General features: G+C 36.9%; 2 protein-coding genes across 4 annotated transcripts in view; one reads left to right on the plus strand and one right to left on the minus strand.

The window, feature by feature from the left end:
- The window catches only part of EXOC5 (exocyst complex component 5), a 62,143-nt gene extending 60,057 nt beyond the window's left edge, over window positions 1–2,086 (minus strand). Inside the window, exon 1 of one of the 2 annotated variants that reach the window (XM_031001584.3) lies at window positions 1,717–2,086. In XM_031001584.3, coding sequence (XP_030857444.1) covers window positions 1,717–1,743 — 27 coding nt within the window. In that variant the 5' untranslated portion in view covers window positions 1,744–2,086. The remainder of the gene's footprint in view (window positions 1–1,716) is intronic. The other variant, XM_055361902.2, reaches the window with a different exon arrangement.
- On the plus strand, window positions 1,722–23,827 carry AP5M1 (adaptor related protein complex 5 subunit mu 1). Of its 2 annotated transcripts, XR_008671488.2 has the most exons (9): window positions 1,724–2,483; window positions 7,369–8,014; window positions 13,280–13,507; window positions 15,163–15,302; window positions 16,005–16,090; window positions 16,183–16,301; window positions 18,619–18,713; window positions 19,982–20,078; window positions 22,549–22,588. XR_008671488.2 is itself a non-coding variant. In XM_004055222.5 (8 exons), exons 1-8 carry the CDS (start codon window positions 2,410–2,412, stop codon window positions 22,629–22,631), a joined length of 1,473 nt encoding a protein of 490 aa, XP_004055270.1. In that variant the 5' UTR covers window positions 1,722–2,409; the 3' UTR covers window positions 22,632–23,827. The 2 variants fall into 2 exon arrangements, 1 of the variants encoding a protein (XP_004055270.1); XM_004055222.5 differs by lacking the exon at window positions 18,619–18,713 and having other exon boundaries at window positions 1,722–2,483; window positions 22,549–23,827.
- Window positions 23,828–25,007: the final 1,180 nt, after the last annotated feature.

A 25,007-nucleotide genomic window follows, 5' to 3' on the forward strand; every position in this document is an offset into this window, starting at 1 on the left:
AATAAAAATATACATAAGATGGTCCAAGGTACAACTGGAACTGTCAAGCAGGATTAACTCAAAGGATAATGTCTCATGAACTGTATGACAACATATATAACAGTTTTCAGTTAAGAGCTGGCTTGCCGGCAAATACCTTAATTAAAGATCTCATACAACTTCATCGTTTTCTCCCTTTTTAAGATGTGAAAATTAAAACAAGGAACCACAGCACTACTTAGTACCTAGGGACACAGTAAAAGTTCCTAGCAGGAAAAATGTCTCCCCGTTCTTGTGTCAATAAACAGATGGCACAATTTTGGAATTACAGAAATTAATGTAGCATATCTCCCAACACTTAAGTGAGAAAATACAATATCTCTGAAGTCTTTCTTGTAATTACAATCCTTCATTCACAAATTACTGTCTTATTACAACTTATTATAACAATAACATATATTACTCCTCTCAAAAAAAGCATTATCTATCCAAAAGCTGACTGATATGCAAAATATAGTAACAATAACAAATATAAATTTCCATTTGTTATTAAAACTGTGGCATTCAAATTGTAAGCCACAAAAACTGCTGATCTTACGCAGAAAAAGGATACCATTTTCACTTATGGAGAAGTTCCCTATTGCGGATTACAGTCTTCTCAATTATTACACTTTTGTTACTCAATGTGAAACACAAGCACACACACAAAAAAGGGGTCTTTCTTTCCTTTTTCTTATCCGTTTTCATTTCTTTCACACAACGAGATGCTTTATACGTGTCATTGTTTTGTAGCCTAATTAGAGTTTTCCTATTCTATTATCTCAAACTTTTATCACAGCTTCTTCCAACGGACTTCACGAAATTAAATTTTAAGGTTTAGATACTGTAAACGCTCGAGGAAAGACATTAGTATTCTCACTATTACATATTAAGGATTCTCTAGCTTGCAGTTAGGTGATTTTATAATACACGTAAATGCATATAATACACTTAAGGTGCATTATATACATGAAACGAAGTGTTCGTTTTATTTTATAAACGTTTTTTTATTTTATAATACACGTAAATGCCTCGAGTGTATTATCATGTATTACATGAAATAAAGTGTTCACTTGAATTTTGCCTCCCTTCAGTCTATCTCTCTTCAGTCGAAAGAAATAAGTAGGCCTTTATTGTCCAAAAAAAAAAAAAAAATTGTCCCAGCCTTTTCAAACGTCAGGTTAAACTAGCAGTCCTATGAATGCCACCTGCAACCTTACTAATGGAATAATTATTCAAAAGGAGAAGCCCCCAAGAGTCTCGATCTCAAGTGGCTTCCTCCTATTATTCCCGCGAGGACCCCAGCGACAAGACTCGCCCAACCTGAGGCTCCTGGCTCTCTTTCCTCGTCCTGAGTCAGCCCTTCCCACTACTCATCCGGAGTAGACATCTTCCAACACTCGAACCTTCCAGACTTTCCCTCTTGCCCCCACAAACAAAAGCAACCCTCCTCCCTTGGGACACCCGGCTTCCCCTCTCTGCCGACCGGCCGCCCAGCCCACCTCGGCCCCAAGCACCCCTCCCCCATTTCACGCTCCGCCCGCGCTGACACGGAGCTGCCACCCCAACCCTTCAGTTTCGCACCTCTCTCCCGAGGGCTCCTCCTGGGCAGCCAGCAAACGCCCGCTCCTCGGCCCGCCCACCCAGCTGCCTGCAAACCCCGGGCCTGCCACTCCCTGTAGAGCCGCCGGGACCCACCTCGAAGAGCTCGGCCGTGGTAGCCATCCCGGCCGGCTGAGAGGCTCGCCCCGCACTGGATGCCGTCTCCGCTTCACATGCTGCGCCTCAGAGGCGCGGCGCACAGGTCTCCGCTCGGCTCGCCAGCTCCGGCTCCGGGCCGCTGCGGGCTCCCCGGCTCCCCACAGATCCCAGGAGGGGCGGGAGAGCGGCCATGAAGCGAAGCCGCAAACGCTTGTCAGCTGCCTCCCGGCGCCGCCCGCGCTGCTCCCATTGTCACCGCCTCATACGCCGGAAGTGGAACTGCGCGCGCCAGGGAGGTTGTCGGGAGGGGCCGGCGAAGAAAACGAGCGGCGGGCGAACCGAAAAAAGGCTCGACGCTACCGTGTATGAGGAACTTTGATCCTTGCGGGCCACCATTCCGGAAGTAGAATTTAGAGGAAGAAAATACCGGAGTTGCAGGGTATAGGTAAATTTCTCAAGGTTATAGGTTGGGGTTCTTAGAACTTTTTGTGGTGTGTGTTGGCCTAGAGCGACTCAGAAGCGTTAGTGACTTCACCTAAAAAAGCTAACCTCTCTGCTGAGCGCGACCGGTATGCGGCGCAGGATGAGCCTCAGGGCTTCTGTTAAGAGTCCGTCTGAGAAAGCCGGTCTGCGCTGTTCCTCGGTGGCGACCTTAATTATGAGATGAGCTAATGCTTTACTGACTTAACCATGGCGCAGCGGGCGGTGTGGCTCATAAGCCACGAACCGGGAACTCCACTTTGTGGCACCGTGAGATTCTCCAGGTAAATGCAAATCTGAATCCTCAGGGATGATGGATCAAAAGATCGATGAAGTAGCATAGTTTTGTGGTGCTTCGTGGCCCAGGTTTGCCACGAATAGCTGCGTGACCTTGGGCTAGCCAGTTAACAGACCTCTGTTTCGTCTGTTAAATGGAGATTTTAATAGTCCTACCTTACAGTGTTGTGAGAATTGAGTTGATGACTGGTACATATTATTTACGGTATATGTTTTCTATTAGTATCGTATTTTAAAATGACCTCCGTCTGCTTAGAATTAAAATGGAGATGACTAAGGGAACGGTAGAAAATTTACTGAGCACTAAACATTTTCAGATTTTTCAACATGCATTGACAAAATCGTTCAAGAACATTTTAACTTATTCTACTGAAAAATCCATGCTAAGTTATATCAGACTTTTATTTTTTTGTTTTTATTTTTTTGAGACGGAGTCTCGCTCTGTTCCCCAGGCTGGAGTGCAGTGGCGCGATCTCCGCACTGCAAGCTCCGCCTCCCGGGTTCATGCCGTTCTCCTGCCTCAGCCTCCCGAGTAGCTGGGACTACAGGCACCCGCCACCACGCCCGGCTAATTTTTTGTATTTTTAGTAGAGAGGGGGTTTCACCGTGTTAGCCAGGATAGTCTTGATCTCCTGACCTCGTGATCCGCCCGCCTTGGCTCTCAAAGTGCTGGGATTACAGGCAGGAGCCACCGCGCCCCGCCCAGGCTTTTATTTTTATCTTGTTAATATGTGTCATTGGTAGAAATCATCAGTTTACAGTTCCTAATTGTTGAAGAAAATAGAAACACAAAAAAATTTATTCACTTTTTCATATATTGTGTTAAGTTGATCTGGTCCCACTATTAGAATTTGCCCTGTGTAATCAAAATAGCTCTGTTAAGGGAATTGTACAGTAACTCATTGTAAAATGTTGGTGGCAATCGAGTGGGTCTATTTCACCTTTTATTCTCTGGCCATTGACAGTTCTTTTTTGTCACAATTCGTTCTTCCCTGAAGAAAGCTTATAGTGAAGTAGTACCATAGTAGAATTGAGATTGAGGCAGAAAAAAAAGATTTTAATTTTAAATGAAAATTGGTTGGCAATGGGGATATGAAAAATTCCTTCTTTGCAACCTTAACAGTTTTTGTTCCTGAGGGCATCAGAGTTGGAGTTTACCATTTCCCCCCAGGATTTCTGGCTGACACTAACCCCAACATTTGTTGTTGGACCTCAAATACAGGAGATTAATAATATTCTTTAGTACGTGGTTTTACCAGGCGCATCAGTCCGTACAAAGTATCTCTCATTTTACTTATATTCCCTTTGGTTACCTATTTCTAACTGCCGTTCCCTTCCCACTGACAGGTAACTCTTACATCTTCGATGTTACTCTTTTTCATTGTATGCATTTTTCAAATTACATAATTAAGTGTGCTTTAGACTTCACTTCCTAATGTTACATTTGTCACATTTCTCAACACTATTTTAAAGAAACATCCATGATACTTTGTGTTCATCTAAGGCAGCATGTCCAATAGAATTCTCTATGATGATGGAAAGGAGAAATGTTCTTAATCTGTACTGGCTAATACTGTAGCCACTAGCCACAAGTACCTATTGAGCTTTTGAGCTGCAGCTAGCATAACTGAGGAACTCAATTGTTAATTTTGGGTAATGTTAATTGATTTTTATTTAAGTTTAAATAGCCACATGTGGGTAGTTCTACTATGTTGGACAGTGCAAATCTAGGCCATTGTTTCTTCTTGCTCTGTAGTAGTACTCATGGTTCACATCCTACACATTTACCTATGCCCTTTACCTAGTGATGACCTCTCCCAAATTTGCCTCCAAAGAACACTGCCAAAGTATGCATCCTCAAATCTGTCCATGGGGCATGTCTATGCCGATTTTGACTAAAGACTGCCAAATAATCTGCTCCACAGAATGCTTTCAGCCACCTACGCACTCACTAGCAGCAAGAAGGGGTTCCCGTATCTCCATTCTTTCCTAACATGTAATTTTTGCCAATAAAGAACATCTTATTTTCGTTTGCATTTCTGTATGTAGCAATGATTGTTAGTCCTTTAAGTTTCCTCTACTGTGAATTGCCTGTACATGTCTTGTCCTTTTTTTCTTTCAAAGTTGCTTATTTTTTCCTCTGAATTTGTAGGAGTTTGTTTCGTATTCTTGGTATTAGTCCTATGTCATTTTTAGATATTACAGATATTTTCTTTAATTTACCATTGTTAATTAACTGTATGTTTCCCTTGGTTAAACAGAAATCACTAATTTTGATGCAATCAAAGTAGTTAATTGCTTTTGGGAATTTGTTGAAGTTTTTTCTCACCCATATTTCCCAAAAATATCTTCCTACATTGTCTTCTCTTTATAATTTCATCTGCTACATTTAGGTCTTTAACCCATATGTAGTCCATTTTTGGATATGATGTTAAGTAGGAATCCCATTTCGTTTTTCTCTGTAGTGTGGGTCAGTTTTTCTGACATCATCTTTTAAGCAGTATGTCATGTCTTCATTAATTTGTGAGGCTACTGGTAGTGTTAGTTATGTCCCCTCATATAAATGTTGGTCTGTCTCAGTTCTAGTACTTTGTCTTTCTTGTACCAATACCATATCTGTTGCTTTGTAGCTTATCTTAATATTTCATAGAGGTGAACTTTTTACTGCTTAAGAAAATAAGTTTCTTAAATCCTAGTTTTCAGAATGTTTTTTCACTGTGTTCAGGATAGTATTTCAGAATAAAAAGTCAGATATGTTTGGATGGGCTTTTAATACATTTATGGAGGTAGCAAGTTGGGTTCAAATAATTTAATTCTGTATCATTGAATGACTTAGTTAAATTTTATTATATTTTCAGTTTTCTAACCTCTTGGGGGAGGCGTTAGAGCTACACAGATAGGCACTGACACTTTATAAGTGTCAATAAGTAGCCAATATTGAAGATTTAAGAAGGCAAATGATGTTTTCTCTATCTAAGTACTTATTTCCTATAACAAAACTTGGTTAAGATTCTGGTTTAAAGGTTTGCTTTCCAGATAATAATAGCATCAGCTTACATCGGGCTTAGGTCGGTATCATACCCCATAGTTGTAGGCCCATTTAAGCCTTGAATCCTGTTTTAGAAAAAGCATATAATAAATTAGAAATGATAGGTTGAGTCATCCAACAAAATATTTATTGAACACATATTGGGGTGTTGTGTAAGTTCCCAGATTAACTTATCTTCACAGTCAATTGTGAAATTTTTATACTTAAGAACTTTAATTATCCTCTGGAAAACTAGATAATAAGAGATTGGACTAGAGTTTAGTCCAGAGATCTCTACTATTCATATACAGAGATTTAGAGAAATAAATGGCATTTACCTGCTATGCCATGCCATTACTGGTGTGCTACCTGATTCTTCCCCTTTCTTAATCAAGAAAATGCATCAGAATGTAGGTGATATTTACCTACACATGGGTAACTGCTTTTGGGTTTTTTGTTTGTTTGCTTGCTTGCTTGGTTGGTGTTTTTCTTTTTGTTTGTTTGTTTTTTGAGATAGAGTCTCACTCTGTTGCCCAGGGTGGAGTGCAGTGTCACAATCTCGGCTCGGCTCGGCTCGGCTCGGCTCATTGCAACCTCCACCCCCCGGGTTCAAGATTCTCCTGCCTCAGCCTCCCGAGTAGCCGGGATCACAGGCGTGCACCACCACAACCAGCTAATTTGTGTATTTTTACACAAATTTTACACAAATTGTGTATTTTTAGTAAAGTCAGGGTTTCACTATGTTGGCCAGGCTGGTCTCAAACTCCTGCCCTCAAGTGATCCGCCCACCTCAGCTTTCTGAAGTGCTGGATTAGCCATTGCACCTAATCTACATATGAATAACTTTGAATACATTCTTACTTATATTTTTTTAAAATATTAGTAAACATCAATATTTTTTAATAAAAAACTGTTTTAGCCAGGTATGTTTTTGACTGTTGGTAAAAACTGCTGATTTGTTGCCACCCCTTTATTTACAAACGAGAAAATAGGCAAAGGGAAGTTAAGTGATTTACTCAAAAGTTAACAGCTGATAAATGACATTGTTCTGGACTTTGGAGTGGAGGCAGAAGGAATGAGGAAAAGTACATATTTTGGAACTGAGAAACTGTGATCTAACAGATTTCTGTAAATAAGCAAAAGCATCTCTGTTTCCAAGCAAAGAAAAGATAAATTAGTAACTGCTTACAGTTCAACTCAGAATATTGCAAAAACATTCTGATTTTATTCTTTTTTATTATCTAAAAGTATCTTCCAGGGCCATAGAGATAACCCATTATTACTAAAATGATCTTCCATGTTTTTGTAGGGATTGGCAAGAAGACTCAGGGTACCTGTCATTCACTATAGGTTAAGTAGAATAGAACATTCCTTTTAAAATTGTACCATCTCAACTAATGAATCCAAAATTGTGGAGGGTTAAATTGAACCACTTTGTTAGCCCTACTCTAGCTACTAAGATAGAATCAGAAGAAAAAAAATTCTTATAGATGCCTTAAACGGTTCAAGTATATACTCCTTGCTGACCAAGATGGTATCTGAGTGGCTGAGAGACAAGGATTTTGAATTAGAATCATGTTCTCTACCTAAACTAGATAACTAAATTGAATTAAGCATTTTGAATAACAGATTATATACCAAATATGAAACCGTCACTCTAATAGTAACTTAATGGGCATTATAATTTTTTGGTTGTTGGCTTTTGTGGATGTGTGTATATATTTGTTTCTTGTGTATTTTATTGTTATTACTGTTTGCCTTATATTTGAGAGTTTTAAAAAAATTCTTTCATCTTGATTTTACTTGGAAGAATCATTTATAATGTTTCTGTTTCCATAATACAGACGGTATCCAACTGTTGAAAAACGAGCCAGAGTCTTCAATGGAGCAAGTTATGTGCCTGTTCCTGAAGATGGTCCCTTTCTTAAAGCACTGCTCTTTGAACTTAGATTATTGGATGATGATAAAGACTTCGTTGAGAGTCGTGATAGCTGTTCACGCATCAATAAAACATCCATTTATGGACTCCTGATAGGAGGTGAAGAACTCTGGCCAGTTGTTGCTTTTCTGAAGAATGACATGATATATGCTTGTGTTCCACTAGTTGAACAAACTCTGTCCCCTCGTCCGCCATTAATTAGTGTCAGTGGAGTTTCACAAGGCTTTGAATTTCTTTTTGGGATACAGGATTTTCTTTATTCAGGTCAAAAAAATGACTCTGAGCTGAATACAAAATTGAGCCAGTTGCCTGAATTGCTTCTGCAGGCTTGTCCATTTGGTACTTTATTAGATGCCAACTTACAGAATTCATTAGATAATACCAATTTTGCGTCTGTGACTCAGCCACAGAAACAGCCTGCTTGGAAAACTGGGATGTACAAAGGAAAACCACAAGTTTCTATTTCTATCACTGAAAAGGTAAAATCCATGCAATACGATAAACAGGGTATAGCAGATACATGGCAAGTTGTTGGAACAGTGACTTGCAAGGTGAGATTTTTCTCTGGTATTTGCTTTATCGTTTTATTTAACATATGGAGAAAAGTTAAATTTGCTAGTTGTATTTTAAATAACATTTTTTATTTTCATCTTAAGCAGCAGTTTTTAAATGGGAGAGTCATGTAAAATTTTATGTTATCTTTTTGCATTCCTTACCAATTATGTTAGTTATCTGTGGCTGTGTAAAGAATTGTCTCATTGTCCCCAAAATAGACATTTATTATTTTCATAGTTTCTGTAGGGATTAGCTTAGCTGGGAACTTTCAGTGTAGAATCACTCATAAAGTTGCAGTCAAGTTTTCAGTTGAGGCTATAGTCATCTGAAGGTCTGACTGAGGCTGGAAGATCTACTTGCAAGATGACTCACTCACATGGCTAACAAGTTGGTCCTAGTTATTGGAGAAAGGCCTTAGTTCCTTTCCACATGGACTTCTCAACTGGCTGCTTAAGTGTCCTCACACTTGGTGACTGGCTTCCCTCAGACCAGATGATAAGAGAGGGGTGGGGCGGGGGAGAGAGAGAGAGGAGATAGAGAGAGAGAGAGAAGAGAGAAGAGAGAGGAGAGACAGGCAGGCAGGCAGAAGCGATTATTTTTATTACCTAGCTGGGAGGTTACACTTCCACTACTTTCTGTTCATTAGAAGCAAGTCACTAAGTGGTCCATATTCAAGGGGCGTGGAATTAGGCTCCACCTATGAAAAGAGTAATGTCAAATAACTTCAGAACATATTTTAAAGTCACCACTGCTGTTTTCCATTTTCTTTAGAGGGGTGAAATTGACATCTCTGACATATCTAAAATCATGTTGAAGGGCTCTTATTTAAACAAGTCGTTAGGTTAATATTGGGTTCTCTGTAGAAATAGAAAACAGGAAAAGACAACGTAAATAACAATACATTTAGCAGTGATTAATGCCATGTTGAATAATGATCGAAAATAAAATCCTCCAGGTAAACTTCCTACAAGTTTATATTAATAGTATTCTCATTTCTTTATTTTTCTATCTTCCTTTATTCCCTGCAGTTACGTATACTTTTTATATGTCAAATTTAATGTTGTGTGGCTATGTATAAATATTACAGAATAAAACTAGAGTTCAAGAGCAGAGAATTAGAACAGTCCTGACAGAAAAATTGGGTCTGTCTTTTTTTAAAATCCTGTTTAACGTTAAAGTTACCTAAAAGTTTTTGTGTCTATTTTAAACTCATATCTATCATGGTCAAAAATATACTCCAGTTACTCACTTTATTAGAAATAACTATTGTAAATGGCTCCAAAATTGAGGTGTTCATGGATTATGTCATTCTTAAGTTTTAAAGTAGTTAAATCTTTTTTCTCCTAAGTTCAATGAAATGAAAATAGAAAAATATGGCCTGGCGCAGTAGCTCACTCCTGTAATCCCAGCACTTTCGGAGGCCAAGGCGGGCAAATCACTTGAGGCCAGGAGTTTGAGACCAGCCTGGCCAACATGGCGAAGCCCCATCTCTACTAAAAATACAAAAATTAGCCAGGCATGATGGAGCACGCCTGTAATCCCAGCTATTCAGGAGGCTGAGGCATGAGACTCGCTTGAACCTGGGAGGCAGAGGCTGCAGTGAGCCACAATCATGACACTGCACTCCAGCCTGGGTAACAGAGCTATACTCTGTCTTAAAAAAAAAAGAAATTAGGAAAATTCGCCAATTCTGTTTTTTTTTTTTCATTCTGTAGCAATAAACAGGAAATATGTTATTTATTATATAAGCTAATTAATATCATGGCATTTAATGTCTCTGTTCATTGATAGGCTGACTCCAGTTTACTCTTAGGAGAATTTCAGATTGGTTCCTACTCTTAGTCCTGATACAGATTATCATGATGGACAACTTCCTTATTTAAAAAATGTTTTTAAGGGGGGAAAAAATGGGGCTATACCTTAACCTACATACTAAATGTTTCTTTAAGGTTGTATGTACATAGTATAACTGTTAGCCAAACATTCTTTAAGTACTTCAGAAAGTTACTGTTTAAAGGAATTTTATTGTGAAGCCCATTGTAAATGGAAATAATCATCTTCATTTTATCCTACTCGGTAGAAAACCAGAGCCAAAGGCCAGTGGTCCAAAGTTCTAGACCTCACTCTACCACTAATTTTCTGTATGTCTTTAGAAAGTTACACAATTTTGCGAATCTTTTCTCATTTTTAAAATGAGATAAACTCTTAGGTGCCTTTTTTTTTTTTAAATAACTTTTACTTCTGAAGTTGGGTTACATATGCCAGATTGGTTTAAAGGTAGTACACCAATTCCTTCTAGAATGGATGTTCTCAACCTATAGTAAATAACTGATGATCTGGCATTTTAAGTGCGCAGATAGATTCATCGGCAGGTTCCATGATGGTTGATCTTTCTCTGACCCTTTACAAATGTTAAGAGATTAATTTGCTAAGTATAAACTGAATATTATTAAATTTTAATGGTATTTACTATTGATGTTTGCTTATTTTGTCTCCATAAATATCTATCAAAAGCAAAACTACTTTTCATTGATTCTTATTAGTTCACATAGAAAATAGCAGATGGTTTAAAAGTTGAAACCCTAAAATTTTTTTTAAGTTTTAAAGTAAGATTATTTGGCATATTTATTTTTAATGTGACTGACATTATTGTAATTGTCACTGACAGACCTTATAAAGGCACTAATTGTATATAGTACTCTTCGTAATGCCTGCCTGCTCTGTAAGTACTTACATTGTATAGCAGATACATAATGAATTCCCACACATGTCAAATAGTAGGTAAAACATTAAAAGTGAAACATTTCACATTAGAAATTGAAAACAAAAGTAGGTTTATAATTAGAAAAAGATAGCAACTCAGCAAACATTTTTTATTATTGTTTTCTACGCATAGAAATGTGTCAGGCACTAGAGATACTAAGAAAAATGTAACGATTCTTGCTTTCAAAGAATTTAAAGCTTGAAAAGAGAAATGGACCAGATACCTGTAGATAGTGGACAGTTAATGCATGGTGCAATCTAATATATGATAGTACATTAGGAGCTAAGTGTTATGCTTTGAGAGTTCACTAACTCTTAAAATATTTCTGCTGAAACAGAAGATATCAATAATTCTTATGGGGCTCAGTTGGTCAGTTTGGTCCAGGCTTTAATAGAGGTGAATTTCAAGATAGAGGTACAAAGACCCTGACTACCTACACAAACACAAGTAAAGTATATCAGTCTGGTTGGGCCAGAAGAAGCCCAACCAGATTTATGGGAATAAAGATGTCTAATACAGAAATTAGGGCTTATTCAGGAAGCACTGAGGAAATAAGTCTTTGATCCTCTAGCTGTAGCCTTTCAGAAACAGTCACTAAAGACTTCAGTCTGGAGACTGGAGGAGATAGACAAATCAAAAGTTCACAAAGAAGTCTGAGAAACTGCCATATCTGTCTGTTATGACCTCACAGTGGAAATTCAAGGAAAGGTCTGCAGAAGTGCAGCATCTGGCCACTTTGGCCTTAAAGTAGGAGCTCAAGGACAGGTTTGAGAGGCTGTCCTGTCTGGCTTCAAAGAACTTTCAAGAAAAATTACTTCCTTTTTTCTTTTCCCTTGTGAATCTCTCATGAGTACCTCTCACTGGCAAACTAACCCAGACTACATAGGGAAGAAGATCCTGGGCTTCTCTACATAGCAAAGGTAGGCTGTAGAGGTGATACAGAATGTAAGGCTTCACACATAGCATCTAATGAGCTAAGACATGAAGAATGAAAGCATTTACAGGGAGAAAAGAACATTGCAGCTGCAAGGAATAGCACATGCAAAGGTGCATTTGGAGGTATAAGACAGTATGATTTATTTAGGGAAATGCAAGAATCCAGTATGACTACGTGTAAGTTGCAGGGTAGAAAATTTTTAAGCAGGTAGATGAAGAAAAACAACCCCATTAAAAAGTGGGCAAGAGGCATGTACAGACCCTTCCCAGAAGAAGACATACATGCAGCCAACAAACATGATAAAAAGCTCAATGTCACTGATCATTAGAGAAATGTAAATCAAAATCACAATGAGATACCATCCAATGCCAGTCAGAATGGCTGTTATTAAAAAGTTAAAAAACAACAGGTGCTGGCAAGATTGCAGAGAAAAGGGAACACTTTTACAGTGTTGGTGAGGATGTAAATTAGTTTAATCATTGTGGAAGACTGGCGATTCCTCAAAGACATTGAGGCAGAAATACCATTTGACCCAGCTATTTCATTATTGGGTATATACCCAAAGAAATATAAATCATTCTGCTATAAAGATACATACACACGTATGTTCATTGCAGCACTATTCACAATAGTAAAGACATGGAATCAACATAAGTGCCTATCAATGATAGACTGAATAAAGAAAATGTGGTACATATACACCATGGAATACTGTGCAGCCATAAAAAGGAATGAGATCATGTCCTTTGCATGGATGTAGATGGAGTTGGAAATCATTATTCTCAGCAAACTAATGCTGGAACAGAAAACCAAACACCTCATGTTGTCACTTATAAGTGGGAGCTGAATGATGAGACCACATGGTCACAAGGGGGGAACAACAACACTGGGGCCTGTCAGTTGTGGGGGTTAGAGGAGGGAGAGCATCAGGAAGAATGGCAAATGGATGCTGGGCTTAATACCTAGGTGATGGGATGATCTGTGCAGCAAAACACCATGGCCCACGTTTACATATGTAACAAACCTGCACATCCTGCACATGTACCCTGGAACTTGAAGGAAAATAAAAAGGAAGTAGATGACAGTCAAACAATGAAAGGCTTTACAGGTAATACAGAATTGAAGTAGAATCACTGAAAGGATTTGAGCATGGAAAAAATACAATAAAAATTATGTTTCATTAAGATAGCTCTGGCATTAATGGAGGATTAGAGGACTGATTAGAGGAAAGCAAGTGCAGAAATATTTAGAGGGCTGTGGCAGAAATTGTAGGGGCCCATATCAATGTGTTTCAACAGGAACGGAGAAAATTCAGCAGATTTAAATTATCTTTGTAAGAGCTTTAGAGATAAGCAATGGAGTCTATGAGGGCTCTCCTGGTCTCTGGCTTGGGTGTCTAAGAACATGATAAAACCATTAATAAGAACACAGAAAGCAAAGAGAACAATACCTAGAGAAAAGTGAGTTAATTGGGGAAAATGACTTTGATAAATTTTGAAAAGCCTCACACAGACATTTGCTTCTGAGATTTTGGTGATAATCTTTCTGTTTGCATTTCAGTGTGATTTGGAAGGAATCATGCCAAATGTTACCATCAGCTTGAGTCTCCCCACCAATGGATCTCCACTTCAGGATATTCTAGTTCACCCTTGTGTAACTTCTCTTGACTCTGCAATTCTGACTTCTAGTAGTATTGATGCAATGGATGACTCTGCATTTAGTGGGCCTTACAAATTTCCATTCACTCCACCTTCAGAGTCATTCAACTTATGCTACTACACTTCCCAGGTAAACAACCCTAGAATAGTTGAGAGTTTGCTGATCTTTATATTCATAAATACTATTGATAAGTGGATAATTCATAATCTTGGTATGAGAACTTAGAAAAAGTTCTATTTATCAGACAATAATTGATGATTGAAGATGAAGATTTAGGTCAGGCATGGTGGCTCATGCCTGTAATCCCAGCAGTTTGGGAGGCTGAGGCAGGTGGATCACTTGAGGTCAGGAGTTCGAGGCCAGCCTGGCCAACATGATGAAACCTTGTCTCTACTAAAAATACAAAAAGTTAGCCAGGCGTCGTGCACCTGTAGTCCTACCTACTTGGGTGGCCGAGGTAGGAGAATCGCTTGAACCCAGGTGGTGGAGGTTGCAGTGAGCCAAGATGGCACCAGCGCACTCCAGCCTGGGCGACAGAGTGAGACTCCATCTCAAAAAAAAAAAAGATTCACTTATTTAAATAAGATACCTCTTATCTTTGGTGTCGGTAACTATTTGTAAATAGCTTTCAAAATAATTGAACTTTTTTTTAATATTCCCTAAAAAGGAGTTCATGGTCATGGGATAGATTTTGGTATGATTTAGTCATGATTTTAACCATGAACATAAAATACCCCTCATTGCAGGCAACCTGAATTACAAATATAATTATTAATAGCTATTTATTGTTTATTGAATAATTGCTTGTGTGTCAGACATTGTCCTAAGCACTTTACATGTATTTTCTCTAGTACTGTAGTACTGCTAACAACCTTTAGATTAAACATTATCCCCATTTTACAGCTGAGGAGAGTCTCAAAGAAGTGAAATGACTTGCACCAGGTCTGTAGTTGATAAATGGCACTGCCTGGATTTGAACCCCAATTTTTCAGACTCCCAAACTTCGTTTCTACTATACCATTTATCTCTTGTCCTAGTTGTGAATGAGTAGGTTAGAAAAACCTACTCAAGCTAGCTTAAGTAGAGCAAATTTATTTTGAGAATGCAATAGGCAATCTCATTGCCATTTAAGGATAAGAAAAGAAGCAGACACAATTCTTACTGGGACTAGAACCAGAAAATTAGTATCAGCCTGTACTCAAGGTCCACCCTGTCTGTCACATCTCTGCTTCTCAGTCTCCTCTTTCAACTGGCTTTCTCTGCTTACACATGACCTTACAGCTTTAGGGCTTGCCCTGTATAAGTAGTCTTTCTGTGTCTTACTTCACATGTACCAGAAATAATGATTGGCTCACCCCAGCCTACAAGTTGTTTCCTCGTCAGTCAGTCACTGATGACCAACCAAGTAAGTTACTGCTGAACGATGGGATTGGAGAACTCACGGGATTCAGTTGGAGCAACAGGAGCTGTGGGCAGGTTGGCAGTAATCAGTATGCCTACTGCATGCCCTGTGCGGCAGATCAGAGAACATGGAGACGGGGAGCCTGGACGAGCAAGTATAGGAACAAGAATGCATTGTACACCTTTGTAAAGCACTTTTCTCATCTCTGAAAACAAAGAGAGAAGAATCCCTATCCTTAAGATGAATATAGATTCATCATTGCTGTTACCAAAACAACTTGGAATAATCTCCAAGTCATTAAAAGTAACTCTTTTCTCAGTTACTTTTGGTGTTTTAGACCCATTAACCTGAGAATTATATAGACATTTATGTTTCTTTTTAGGTCCCTGTCCCACCAATTTTGGGTTTTTATCAAATGAAGGAGGAAGAAGTACAACTAAGAATAACCATTAATTTAAAACTTCATGAAAGTGTGAAAAATAATTTTGAATTCTGTGAAGCCCATATACCTTTTTACAATAGGTAGGAATAAAATGCATATTGCCATAATTTCTGTCTTCCTTAATACATTTCCACTGTCCCACAGTAAATTGTCTTTGTCTTTTACCTTATTTTTAAGGTCTGAACAATTTTATTTTATTTAAATGAATGCTGATTTTCATGATATAGTCATAAAAATAATCTGTTTACCTTTAAATATGCCTTTATCTTTCTAGTTAAACTTACTAGTAAATTATACACTTAAGCCAATGTAGCTTCCTCAGGGATTATTTTTCTACCGGATTTATTTCTAGCAATTTTTCCATATACAAGTCAAACCAAACTATCAACAACCTGGTGAATTAGCCAATTATATCATCATATTACTTTATTATCAATTCTACTTTTAAATTTATTCTGCAGCATAGTTTTTGTCAAAATATATCTACATATATAGTAAAATCATAGTCTTATTGTAGCAACCCATGTGACTGTATTAATACATTTCGTATGATTTCATAGTTGTCTTAAGGATTAATAATGAAATACACATCATCACCAAAAATGTTTATGTGTGCTTGCTGTTTTTGAAGATTTAACATTCATTATTCTATTCTGCAAACTTGAATACAGATCTGCTTTTATGCTGTCCTTGTATTAAGTAACAGTGGCCAAGTTTGACTTAGATCTCTTAAAACTGTTATATCTATGATCTTTTTCTATTTTATCCTTTTCTTTTTAAAGAGGTCCAATTACACATTTGGAATACAAAACTAGTTTTGGCCAGCTCGAAGTATTTCGAGAGAAAAGCTTATTGATCTGGATTATTGGTGAGCAAGTTTTATTTATTGATTTTTTTTCTTTTCATTTACTGTAGAATCTACTTAATTTAGAATTGTTTATTGGTATATTTGTGTTTTAGGCCAGAAGTTCCCAAAATCAATGGAAATTAGTCTTTCTGGAACTGTAACTTTTGGAGCCAAGAGCCATGAGAAGCAGCCATTTGACCCAATTTGTACTGGAGAAACAGCATATTTAAAGGTAAACATATTTATACAGCTCACTACAGTAGCACCCTTCCTTTGTTTATAAATTGCATATTTCTAGTTGATTTTTAATGTTTTCCACCAATTGTTTTAGAATTCTGTTCTTTTTGTCTGGGATAAGTTCTTTTTTGGATTTTTGTTTGTTTTTTGTTGTTGTTTAGTATTAGTCACTTGTATTTCACTTAATACTTGAACATTTTAAAAAGCCAAGCATAGTGGCGGGATGTCTGTAGTCCCAGCTATTGGGGAGACTGAGGTGGGAGGATCGCTCAAGCCCAGGAGTTCAAGGTTACAGTGAGCTAAATTGTGCCACTGCACTGCAACCTGGACAACAGAGTGTGACCAGATCTCTATTAAACAAGGGTTTTTTTGTTTGTTTGTTTGTTTTTTAAAGGGAACCAGCTAACCTAATACCCAACTTAGTCTAAATCTGCTCAGCTCTTGGTTATCAAATTTGAGATTTGGGCCAGGCATGGTGGATCCCACCTATAATCCCAGCACTTTGGGAGGCCAAGGCAGGTGGATCGCTTGATCCCAGGAGTTCAAGACCAGCCTGGCCAACATGGTGAGACCCCGCCTCTACAAAAAATAGAAAAATCAGCTGGGCATGGTGGTGCACACCTTTAGTCACAGCTTTTTGGGAGGTTCAAATAGGAGAATCACCAAAGCCTGGGGAGTTCGAGGTTGCAGTGAGCCACGATTGTGCCACTGCATTCCAGCCTGGGCGATAGAGTAAGACTCTGTCTCAAAAACAAAAAAATTGAGATTTGTATACAGAAAATAGAAGATGTAGTCCTTGCCCTCCAGGAATTTTTCAGTGTTGCACATCAACAATTTATCAGTGCTAACAGCTTTGGTATTTCAAGAAAAAGGTGCTACAGCTGAAGTTGTTGTGGAAAGCTTTACAATGGAGGTGAAGTTTAAGCCAAACTCTGAGGCCTAGTAATGCATGAGTATGAAGACTTGAAGATTGACTAACATTTGTTTAGGTAAAGAAATTACTTAAAAGAGTAAAGAAGGATAAACAAGGCATGCTTAGAAACCAGTGCTAAAAATAGTAGTACTATGAGAGACTGGATACATAATTTAGATTAAGATTATAGAGGGTTTGAATCTGACTTTTATTCCTTTGGTTGATGGTGTACTTTTTAAAGTAGGGGATAGTCTTTCACAAGTGATACTTTATGAATGTTAATCTGAAATGGATGTAAGGAAGGTGAGTAAAAAAATTAGAGACAAGCCATTCTGTAACATATTAATATTCCATATGAAAGGGTAATATTGTAATAAGTTAATAATGCTGAGTTAGTGTAGTGTCAACAGAAAGAGAAAAGAAGGGAGAAGGGAGAAAAATGAAGGGACTGCCGTAAAAGCTGTGATAAAAGTAAAGCCTTGACCACTAATTAAATACAGAGACAAGGAATGGTGTTGTTCCAAGATGATATTGTTTAAAAAAAAATGGAACTTAAACCAAACTTGATGCTTTTTAAGAGGGTAGAGACGTGAATCTCATTCATTCATTGTTTTATTCCAAATATCTAGTCCAGGACCTAACACATAAATATTTGCTGAATGGATGAATATACCTAAATTATTGATATGGAGAAAATTGGGAAGAAATGGGTTTTATATCATATTTTTTGCTGGCAATAGCAATATAGCCCATTGTAAATGTTCAGTGGGTAGCTAAAACTCTAAAGCTTGATTCTTTTTTTTTTTTTTTTTTTTTTTTTTTTGAGACGGAGTCTTGCTTTGTCGCCCAGGCTGGAGTGCAGTGGCGCGATCTCGGCTCACTGCAAACTCCACCTCCCGGGTTCATGCCATTCTCCTGCCTCAGCCTCCCTAGTAGCTGGGACTACAGGCGCCCACTACCACGCCCGGCTAATTTTTTGTATTTTTAGTAGAGACGGGGTTTCACCGTGTTAGCCAGGATGGTCTCGATCTCCTGACCTCGTGATCCGCCCGCCTCGGCCTCCCAAAGTGCTGGGATTACAGGCGTGAGCCACCGCGCCCGGCCTAAAGCTTGATTCTTAAGAGAAGGCTCAGCTGTATACAAGGATTTAGGAATTAGCCACAGAGAAGAAATAGTTGAGGCAGTGGAAATAAATAAGATCAGAAAAGGATAAAATAATACAGGAAGATTAAAAAAAAAAATGAGGGAATTGAAGGAGTGATTAGAAAGGTAGCAAGAAAACCTAAAAAATGTATTAAAGACATCAAGAGAAATACAGACAACTATGGGAAGTGGTAGTGAAGTCAGAAGTATACTGATGATAATTCATTTCTTCTATCTTGGCTTCACTTATGTCCAGAAGCTTTGTTTCAAGGATTATTATAAAAATTCCTACTTCAGATACCTTTCAGAAAAAAATGTGGAATATTACCACACATTCTATGTCCTTCAAAGGTAGGAATTACGATTTTTCTATTCATTCCCATCACCAACCAGTTACACTCACATTGAAAGCATGTAGCACATATTTTTGTTGACTGAATGATCTAAGTGTGTTTTACAGTATTTCAGTTGTATGGAAATCAGTCTTGTCATAACTTCCAGCATTGAGAATTATACCAAAAAAGCAAGCAACAGCCTTTTATTATCAGAGATAATTTGGGTTGCAACAGGAAAAAAAAAATTGCTGAGAAGATCTGAAAATTACATTACATTCTAAATCACATCTTATGCACGTGATCAGTTAGTTTGGTAATTAATAGAGAAAGTTAGGAAATGGGAGAAATTTGCTGGGAATAGAGATAGGAGAAAAAATATATAAAAAGATATCAGGATACTGCTAGAGCTCCATGAAGCATAGATTTTTTCATAGGTCATGTGAATGTCATTGTAACTTAGGGGCACCCTGGCCACTGCACTGCAACCTGGACAACAGAGTGTGCTGTTTTCAGGGAAGGTACTAATGATTCACTCTGTTACAGCACAGTATAATAGTTGGCATTTGTAGTGATAGCCCCACATTGTCAGTGAAATCCAGGAATTGTGGAGTACGTTTTAGAAAGGTTTTCTAGGTGAGGGAAAAGGTAATTCCTAAGCTTAGTTCTGTAAAAGTTAAATTTCACCCTTCTGGAAAATTAAGTAGCGCAGCTCATTCCCCCTAAACACAAGATAAACTGATGTTTCTGTTTTCGTAATTAAATTATATTTTATTAGAAGGTGTATACTTTCCTGCCTGTAAAAGACTTATGATCTAGAATATATCATAGCCACATAGCCCTAGGGATAGAAGAGAATATAGGGCATGCAAGACAGCAGCACAGGGGGAGACAGCACCAGCTTTTGGAGTCGGTAAGGTCTGAGTTCAAATGCCAGCTCTGCTGCTTACGTGCTAGGATACCAATTGCTTCCATCTTTGAACGTCAATTCACTCAGCATACCTTGCAGTATGGATTAGAGCTGTTAGTGAAGTGCATATTATGTGTTAAGTACTTCATAATGACAGCCTTACAAAAAAATGGCCCTAATGCAAACGGAAAAAAAAATTGTATGTGTTTTTGTATATATATGTGTGCGCGCACACACAATTCAAGTTTAGTACTTGTGGTTTTTATTTTGTGAACTGTGTAAAATAAATTCCCTAAGACTGGGTTAAGGGAAAAAATGTAACTATCCTTTTTACCAAATAATCACCTTAATTTGGTACATTTCTCTCTTCTTTCTAGCTTCATTTTAGGATCTTAGATTACACACTTACTGGATGTTATGCAGATCAGCATTCAGTTCAAGTTTTTGCATCAGGAAAACCAAAAATAAGTGCACGTAAGTTACACAGATTCAAACTAACTTAAGGGAATTAAAATGGTGTTTGCAGTTATTACCTAAGGTAAAATTTGAATGTAACAGAACTTAGAGATTAGAGAATAATCCCAATTTATAAAATTCTGGGCTGATTCTACCCCACATAACAGTTTGTGTACTTTACACTGCCCTCTGCCGCCTTCTTGTTTATAAAGTGGTCTGGATAAGCAAAGATTGGGATAGAGGGGAACTTCAGTATAAAATTGGATTTGTTTTTCTCTGGTTATTCAGAGATGGTTCACAGAGACTGTGATGTTGGACAGACAGGGCTTAAGCCTGGCTCAGCCATTTCATTAGCTGTATAACTTTGGGCAAGTTAGCGAACTTCTTGAAGTTTTAATTTTCTTGTTTATAAAATGGAAATAATAGTGCGATTTACCTCAGGATTGTTATGAGGTTTAGATAAGATTATATTGACTTAGTATGATGCTTAGCGTATAGTGTAAATTTAGTAGATACTAGAGATGATTCTTATTTAAAACTTTTAAATATCTTTAGCAAATGTTGCAATCAATAAGCGTTATTTAGCACCTTCTCTATTATATCAATAGGAAGACAATAAAAAAGACATTTCCTGATTTTAGTATGTTTAATGGTTGGTAAAGTATAGATCTATATGTGTGTACACACACACATACACACACACACACACGAAACATATGAAAATATAATGAGAAAAAACAATTTATAAATGAATCAAAAGTATTTAATTCAGATCAAATAGAAACATGTAATATCGAATAGTAGCTAAAATGAGGTAGAGTTATCTAAACTTAAACAGAACCTTTTTGCCTCATACATTAAGGAGAATAAAGCTGTTATATATGTGGATAAGAATAATCCCAATTTACACACATTTTTATTATTATAGTTAGATAAATATTTCTTAAACTAAGGATTAGGGTTCCTAAAATAGAAAGAATAGGAAAGGACTCTCCATGTACATTTCAGGAGAATTAGAGAACTCAGAACTACAGAATTCTAAGCAACTATTTGTGCATGTCAATATAACTTCTACTATGTAATGTAACCAGGATAAACCAGTATTCTTTACTTCCCTAGGCTTGCCCTGTGTTTTCTCTTACATCATTTTTTTGTTGTATATATGAGAGACTGAAAGCAAACAGACCAGTATTTTAGATTGCCTATGGGAAAATAATTTATTTATGTTAACTAAACATACTGCAGTAATTTCCAGAGAACATAATACAGGATAGGAACGTACCTGCTTCTTAATACAAAATATGTTGAATGAAAGAATTCATTTTAAATTAATATTATGACCCATCTTTTCTTTCCTCTGTTAGTTTCAGAAGGTGACTGCCAGTTTGTGCAATTATGTAAAACTTTATTTTGCCATCATCTTGACAATAAAATCTATTTTCATAATATACAACTTAGTTTAAAAATAGTTTAGTAATAATAATACCAATTTAAATAATAATGGCTAATATTTATTGCTTACTATATGCCAGGCAAAGTTCTAAGTGTTTTATGTGCATTGTCTCATTAATCCTCACAGCACCCTATGTAAGTGTTGTTATCTCCATTTTACAGATGAGGACACTGATGGAACTGAGAGATTAGGGTCCCATAGCTTGCAAATGGCAGAACTGGGAGTCAGATACTCAAGCATTCTGGCTCTGGAACCTGTCCACTTAACAGTATGCTGCCTTGCCTCTCATTGTTACTGGGTTCTCAAACTTTGAAGAGAACAAAAAATATAGTCTATATTGTTTTCATTATGAAGAAGGGCATGAAGAAGAAAGGTAGAACAGGCTGAATTGGATAATTATATTTAATTGGATATTTAATTATATATATATATAAAAAGAATTTACATGTGTAACTCCAAATGAACATTATTATCTCAACTTTACATATCAGAAAACTTTAGTTCAAATAGGTTGCCATTTTTGTAGAGTTTCAAAGCTATTTTTAAAAAGGCTTAAATTGATCAGAGCTATAATAAGAAACCAGTGAAGCAAACTATTTAGAATGTTGCTAGGAAGTTGGGTGTTAATTTATATATCTGACACTTTGGGTAAAGAATAGCAAGACCCAGAATCAGGGCTATGGTGATAAGGTTATAGAAGAGAAACCAATGAAAAATTTTTAATGTTTTTGCAGTCAGAGTAATGGTCCATACAAAAAAGATTTTAGAGAAAATGTGAAGATAAAATTGGCAGATTTGGCATAAATGAGAGATATTTCATATAAGGTCAAAGATGGATTCTTCAAATATTTAATGAGTCCATATTTGTAAAATGGTAAAAGTTATAATAAAGTCTTGATAATATGAAATTAAAATGAATATTTCAAAGTATTGCCTTGAAATAACTGCATTCCACAATTTCAGGAATCATGACTTTGCTCTCGTTGAATTTTTGCTGAACTAGTCTTATCATTAATTTCTTTTTCTTTTCTTTAGACCGGAAACTAATTTCTTCTGATTATTACATCTGGAATTCTAAAGCCCCTGCTCCAGTAACATATGGATCATTATTATTGTAATAGTCTCATGTTTAAATGGGATTATATAATGATAACAGTTTAAAGAAAATCATAATCTTATATTTTTAATGTGGATGCATATAACCTGTGAGTGAAAAATCACTGAATGATTTAATTGTAAAAGTAGTCTTACGTAGTGTTTGTAGTCTGATAGAGCTTGAAAGGACATTTTAAAAGCTAATGTCTCCAATTTTGTTAACCTTCGATTTTATGCCAGTATAATTCAGAACGTAGAAGAGTAATGATTCACTTGGGCTCATTTTAGACTGGTCCTGGGTCACCCTGCCACACTTGTTTCCTAGTGTTTCTGTGGCAGACATTGCTAATCAATTACAGCCCTTTTCTGTACTGAGCCTTGGATAAAGGGTCAGGCTCCTTTTTAGTTCAGAGATTCAGGCAGCCACTCCCAGTGGGTTGTAGATAATGTGCAAGATAAAAACTATTTTCTCTTCCAAATCTAAGGACTAAGCTCCTAGTATAAGGTGTTGTTACAGAATACCAGAGACCATGTTAGAGACAACTACATCTCTTCAAAAAACAGCCAACAGAGACAAAGGAAAAGTGTTTAAATAGTAACCTGTTCTTCTTAATCAGAACTATCCTATTGACTAATAAATAATCTGCATAATTCTACTTAAGGTGTGTAATCTCTGTTCTAGAGTTAGTTTTTAAGTAAGCTTGTTAATCTGCCACTTTGACATTTTGCTTAGGATGTCAGTAGCCATATTAAGATGTGTGGAATACCTTCAGAAGATGATCATAGTGTTTTGTAATCATTTAATGTCTGCAGCCAAATTTTTAAAGGTAATTTAGATCTAATACTGCTCTTGCTGTGTCTTATTAAGTTAAAATTAATGAATGAATTCTGGTAAAAATTCAAAAGGCACTCTGTGAGTAGAGAGTATCATTTAAGCTTATTTTAGTCACATGTAGTATATATCTCCTTAAAGCTGTCACTCTCACTTTCTTACCATTCTCTTGATTTCTTCAGAAACCATCTAGTCATCATCTTTATCCTCTACCTGCTTCTGCAATTATATATCATATTATGTTTTCAGAGTAGTTCATTGTCAAGTTGGACTTTAAGTGACCATTCAAGAAAAGATGAAATCTCACGAACCTCAAAACTTCATTCATGTCTTTTTACAAATGAGAAAAAAAATATGCATTAAAGATTAATACTCAATTTGATTATATCTTGGGTTCTGTTTTTTAATGAGTCTTCTAAGGAAAAGCTTAGAAAAGCTGCTAACTCCTCAAAAGAAAGCATGATAGTTTAAAGGTATAGTGCATATAAATTTAGGATTTGAAATATGATTTTTTAATTAAGGTCAGTCCTACTCATAAACTCATTTTCTGCAAAGCATTATCATGGCATAAGGTTCTGTGTTCAAAATTATCCCAAGTAACAAAGAAAAAAAGAATAACTGCCTGACCAGGACTTTAACTTGTTATTCTAGCTTAATCATAGATAATCAGCAGTGAAAACTTTCCTTTTGAAAGAAGAAAATATCATTCCCTATAAGTTATTTGATCTCTCTTAAACTCAAATAAAGCTTAACATTTCACTTATGTTGAAAAGTTAATGGTAATGGAGCCATTTGGAATCTTGATTGTATAAATGTTTACCAAATACACTAAGGTAAGCAAGAGGCATTTATCTAGTGAGTAGGCAAAGATTTAATATAATAATCCCCTAGGCAAAAGTTTATAAGCAGTTAGAAAAATCAGTGAATCTTCTATTTGACATTTCTAGAAACTGGAGGAAAATCTAGGGTGTCCTGGAAAAGTGATGAGGTGCTGGGGAACCTGATGCCATCTGTTGCCATTTCATTCTAACATAGTGCTACAGAACTGAACCAACTTAGGTTTTCATCCCATTGAGATCAGCTGGGCACACTGTGATGCTTTTGATTTTGTCTAGAAACCTGTCACTTCAGGATAATTTCTGAAGACAAAGTCTGTTTCCCGTTTGGTAGGTGACCTGTTTAATGTTTTCCCTGTGTCTGGGAACTCCTTAGTGTAATTAGCGACCTTTGAACTCCACAACTAATCCTGAGCTATTTTGTATTCCTTACTCATCTTTAAGGCTGGACCTTTCTTTTCTTCAGAGTCCGTTGCCACAATTAAAGAAGAAACAGCTGCATTTCAAAGGGATTCCGATTCCAGAAGCTTAATCGTGATTGACATGTTCTTATTCTAAGCTATAAGACACTCTAAGAGTCCTTTCTTGGGTTAAAACTTCAATCATTTTCTAAAAAATTATCTCACTATGGATTTTATTCATTTTCTTTGATAACTATTCTTTGCATTTTTTAACTTGAAAGATGCTTTGCGTTTGCAGTGAATATGAGCAACTACTTCCAGTGAAAGATT

This window comes from Gorilla gorilla, chromosome 15, assembly GCF_029281585.2.
Source record: "Gorilla gorilla gorilla isolate KB3781 chromosome 15, NHGRI_mGorGor1-v2.1_pri, whole genome shotgun sequence".
Lineage (NCBI taxonomy): Eukaryota > Metazoa > Chordata > Mammalia > Primates > Hominidae > Gorilla > Gorilla gorilla.